The sequence below is a fragment of the Actinia tenebrosa genome, unplaced genomic scaffold (assembly GCF_029948245.1).
Source record: "Actinia tenebrosa isolate PJP-AT-01 unplaced genomic scaffold, QUT_ActTen_1.0 PGA_scaffold8__29_contigs__length_14323225, whole genome shotgun sequence".
Lineage (NCBI taxonomy): Eukaryota > Metazoa > Cnidaria > Anthozoa > Actiniaria > Actiniidae > Actinia > Actinia tenebrosa.
The window spans coordinates 2,805,172-2,808,867 of NW_028292585.1; the positions used below are offsets into that span (position 1 = coordinate 2,805,172).

General features: G+C 36.6%; 2 protein-coding genes across 2 annotated transcripts; one reads left to right on the top strand and one right to left on the bottom strand.

Moving 5' to 3' along the window:
- Positions 1-222: 222 nt before the first annotated feature.
- Positions 223-2,809, top strand: LOC116301731 (ryncolin-1). Its single transcript, XM_031710836.2, has 3 exons — positions 223-608; positions 786-1,164; positions 1,623-2,809. Exons 1-3 carry the CDS (start codon positions 606-608, stop codon positions 1,883-1,885), a joined length of 645 nt encoding a protein of 214 aa, XP_031566696.1. The 5' UTR covers positions 223-605; the 3' UTR covers positions 1,886-2,809.
- Positions 1,936-3,399, bottom strand: LOC148904955 (SAYSvFN domain-containing protein 1-like). Its single transcript, XM_089040778.1, has one exon. The coding sequence runs from the start codon at positions 3,301-3,303 to the stop codon at positions 2,893-2,895; it is 411 nt and encodes a 136-aa protein (XP_088896904.1). The 5' UTR covers positions 3,304-3,399; the 3' UTR covers positions 1,936-2,892.
- Between the last annotated feature and the right edge of the window lie 297 nt (positions 3,400-3,696).

Consider the following 3,696-nt stretch of genomic DNA (forward strand, 5'->3'; position numbering starts at 1 on the left):
CTTCTAAAAACTTTTAAACTCGTTGAACTCTTATACGACGCGGCTGGTGTCAATTTATTGTGTATAGGACTATATAGGAAGTCTGTGATGCATGCATAGCAAATACCATTGTTTAAGAGTATAACTAAGAAATATTCTCTTAAATATTTAAAATTTCTCTTTCTCATTCCTTTTTTATATTTCAAAAACAATAACTTTATTGTATTCGAAGAAGAAATTCGATTCAGTCAGAGATGGCGTTTGTAGTGACCAAACTCGCTCTTTTTTATCTAATTCTGGTGGTTCATCTTTTCATTCGTCCTTCTTTTCAAGACGGACAACGTGAAGTTGACTTCCCAGCAATTATTCCCAACAGTTTCCACTATCAATATTTTTCGTTAAAGAAAACTAGTCGAAGGTTTTCTCGCGGAAGCATTACAGCCGTTCAAGTGTAAGATGAGTTAGCGTGCCTGCAATATTGCACTCGTATCAAAGACTCATGTACATCTGTCAACTTTAAGGAACAAGCCAAAAATGGTCTTCATTTGTGTGAAATTCTGACGAGCGACAGTCATCTCAGACCTGATGGTTTAAAAGAAGATGGGAGATTCAACCACATATATCCAATGGTTAGTATATCTTAAACTGTTTTTCAGTTACTTTTTTTTTGTTATTATTTTTGGGAGTTCAGCTAGCTAAAACAACAGCCCATCTTTCTCTTCACTTATTTTATTAATTTTGAAAAAATGATTAACTTAACCAGTAGTTAGTATAGTGCCGTCAACTTTGATTTATTTCTTTTATAGATTTTCTCCTATCGTTCATGTGCAGAGGTCCCATTGAAGATCAGTGGAGTATACCATATTCATCCAATCTCTCAACATCCAGTACCTGTTTTCTGCGATATGACAACCACTGGGGGAGACTGGACAGTAATCCAGAAAAGAATGGACGGCTCGGTCGACTTCTACCGTAACTGGGACGATTACAAATGGGGATTTGGTAACAAGTCAGGAGAGTACTGGTTGGGATTGGAAAACATACACGCGATGACGTCACAGGGAACCTACCGCTTACGATTCGACCTTGAGGATTTTGAGGGGAACACTCGATATGCAGAATACAACTCTTTTCTTGTGTCTAGCGAAGCGGATAATTATCGTGTAACGATTGGTTCATACTCAGGTAATTAATTTAGCTATTGATATTCCTGATTTGATTCGTTGGTTCGTGGGAAGCACAGAGGTGCATGGTGCCCTGTTAATTACACCATCTCTCACCACTCGTTTCATTGGGTTGCCTTCCTTGGTCAACCTGGACACTAGCAAGGGCAGATCCAGCCAAAAAAGGGGGGCTAATTGAGTTTAGGGGGGTGGGGGCTAATTGAGTTTCTTCCGTCAACACAACGGAAAACAATAAAAAAAGCATCTAATTCTTCAGTTTTGTTTTGTTTTGTTTTTCTGCTGAAAGGGAAGCTCCCTGAATCCGCCCTTGACTAGCTTATGTGAGTAGAGGTGCTAAGTTGTTCCTGTGAAGTCATTGCAATTGAATTATTGAACAAGGATCTCAGGCCAGCCATTGGCTATGAAGGAATACCATTAATATAATTAATCTAAAGAGGGATTGGATTGTATCTCGTATAGGAACAGCAGGTGATTCCTTTAATTCTGCTCACAATGGAAGGCAATTCTCCACCAAAGATCGCGACAATGACTCTAATGATGCTGGACACTGTGCAGTGTTGTTCACAGGTGCTTGGTGGTATAATGGGTGTCATAATTCCAACCCTAATGGCCAGTACCTTGGTGGTCCAAATTATCATAATGGAAAAGGAATAAACTGGTATACATGGCTGGGTTTATATTATTCACTTAAGAAAGTTGAAATCAAAATAAGACCAGTTTAGCCTGCTAGCTTCCTGGTTTCCTCAATCAAAAAGAATGAGTCATTCCAAAGTCATACTTAACCCCAATTTATTCTTGTTCGCCTCTGCTATCCTTGGTCTAGCATTTATTTCTTTTTAACAAGATGGACTTTTTTGCATATTCTTTGCCATATTATGTTTACCCACTTGTCTGATCCCTAGTTTATGCTTCTATATTTCATCTTTCACATGCAGCATGTTCTACTACCTGCCTTGTTGTGTCAGTAGATTTTTCTAAAAAGCTTTATAGTTTTCATTAGTAATATCTTATAGTTGTATAGCTTTGGTGATTAAATGCTCCACTGCTAACGAATTTGTACACTTCAATGTATCGACTAACAAATAATTTCTTCTAGTATATGGTCTATAACAAATCCTGCACTCTGATTGGCTGAGCTAACTGTGGTCCATAAGTGATCATTTTATTCATATAGCACTATTATCCAAGAATATTGTACAAAGCAATCACTAGTAGCAAAAAGTAGTAGTTTTAAAGACCAAAGCAATGCAAAAATAATCTATTATAACCTAATTTTCTGGTTGCTTGTTTATTGGTTGTTTGCGTGTCATGACGGTTTTTTATTGGTGGACATGGTCCCGGCTGAATTAGCTGCACTGTAACATTGAATCAATAATTAAACCACGTTCTAATACAAAAAAATTTGTCCTTGAAAATCGAATTTTTGTGCTTGAAAAGTTGCTTAAAAAGTCCTTGAATTTTGTATCGAAAGAGTAGCACAAACCCTGACTTATTAAACCTATTAGTAGTAGGTTTATATTAAAACCATAAGATCTCTCTCTCTCTCATGGTCTACAAGTTAATAGTCAATAAGCTATTGACTCATAGACCATCCAGGCTGTGGGTCTAATTGCTAAGTGTTATGAATAAAGTTCTGATCTTCATAATTATTAGTATTATTATATTTTGTGAGGGAGTCCCAACTCCGCTGATTGTGGTGTCCCTAAATATAGTTTCTCTAAAAAATATTTCAGTCTTTCTTTACAGCTCCAGCACCAAACTTCAACTCTCTCTCAAATTGTTCTGCTGTAAACGTCCCATCAATGGTCTCAAAATCCTTATTAAAAACAGAATAAGCACTTGGCTCCCATGGCTTGCGGGTGCCTTCCTTCATACTAGTGTAAACCCAATAAAACATCGATAGTACGAAGAAAACTGTACCAAATTCTAAAAGTATAAATATCCTCCAAAGAATCAACCAGAAAACAATCTTTAAGAGCAGAATCCACACGTCCAAATTGATGTCCAAAGTTAAAACTCTGTTTAGTGTCGTCTTGCTCCATTCAGGAACTTTGAATAAGCCAAATATTTGATCTTTTTGCTTCTTTGCCTTGTATTCTTGAGCTTTTTGCGCTCGAAATTTTTCTAGTTCTTTATCCATGAGAAACTCCTACACTAACGAACGATTCTAGCTGAGGATTTTGATATATTTTGATTCTTCAAAACATTGAGTTTTTCCTTCCAGATGGTCCGCCATTTTGTTTTGTTTGACGTCACAAGTTCCAAAAGACTGGTACTAGTGACCAAAATAAAAGTACAATTTTAAATAGTGAGGGAGGGGTAGGTACAGAGATATATTTTCTCGATATTGATTTTAAAATATGTTAATATTTATAGAGTGTTTTCATATTACATTCTAGAATATATGATTTTCTTTAAAGTCTTTCAAATTAAGCTAATTCAATTTGGATTTTCACTAAAAAAAATTTGAGGGCCCGCATTTTCTACTCCACCCCCCTCCCCCTCCGACTTAAATGCTGGTCCCTTAGGACGT

Bases quoted from the DNA above. Each gene is read 5' to 3' on its own strand.
- LOC116301731 (XM_031710836.2), top strand. The intron at 1,165-1,622 runs GTAATTAATTTA...TATCTCGTATAG, and splicing joins AACGATTGGTTCATACTCAG to GAACAGCAGGTGATTCCTTT.
- LOC148904955 (XM_089040778.1), bottom strand. From the start codon at position 3,303: ATGGATAAAGAACTAGAAAAATTTCGAGCGCAAAAAGCTCAAGAATAC.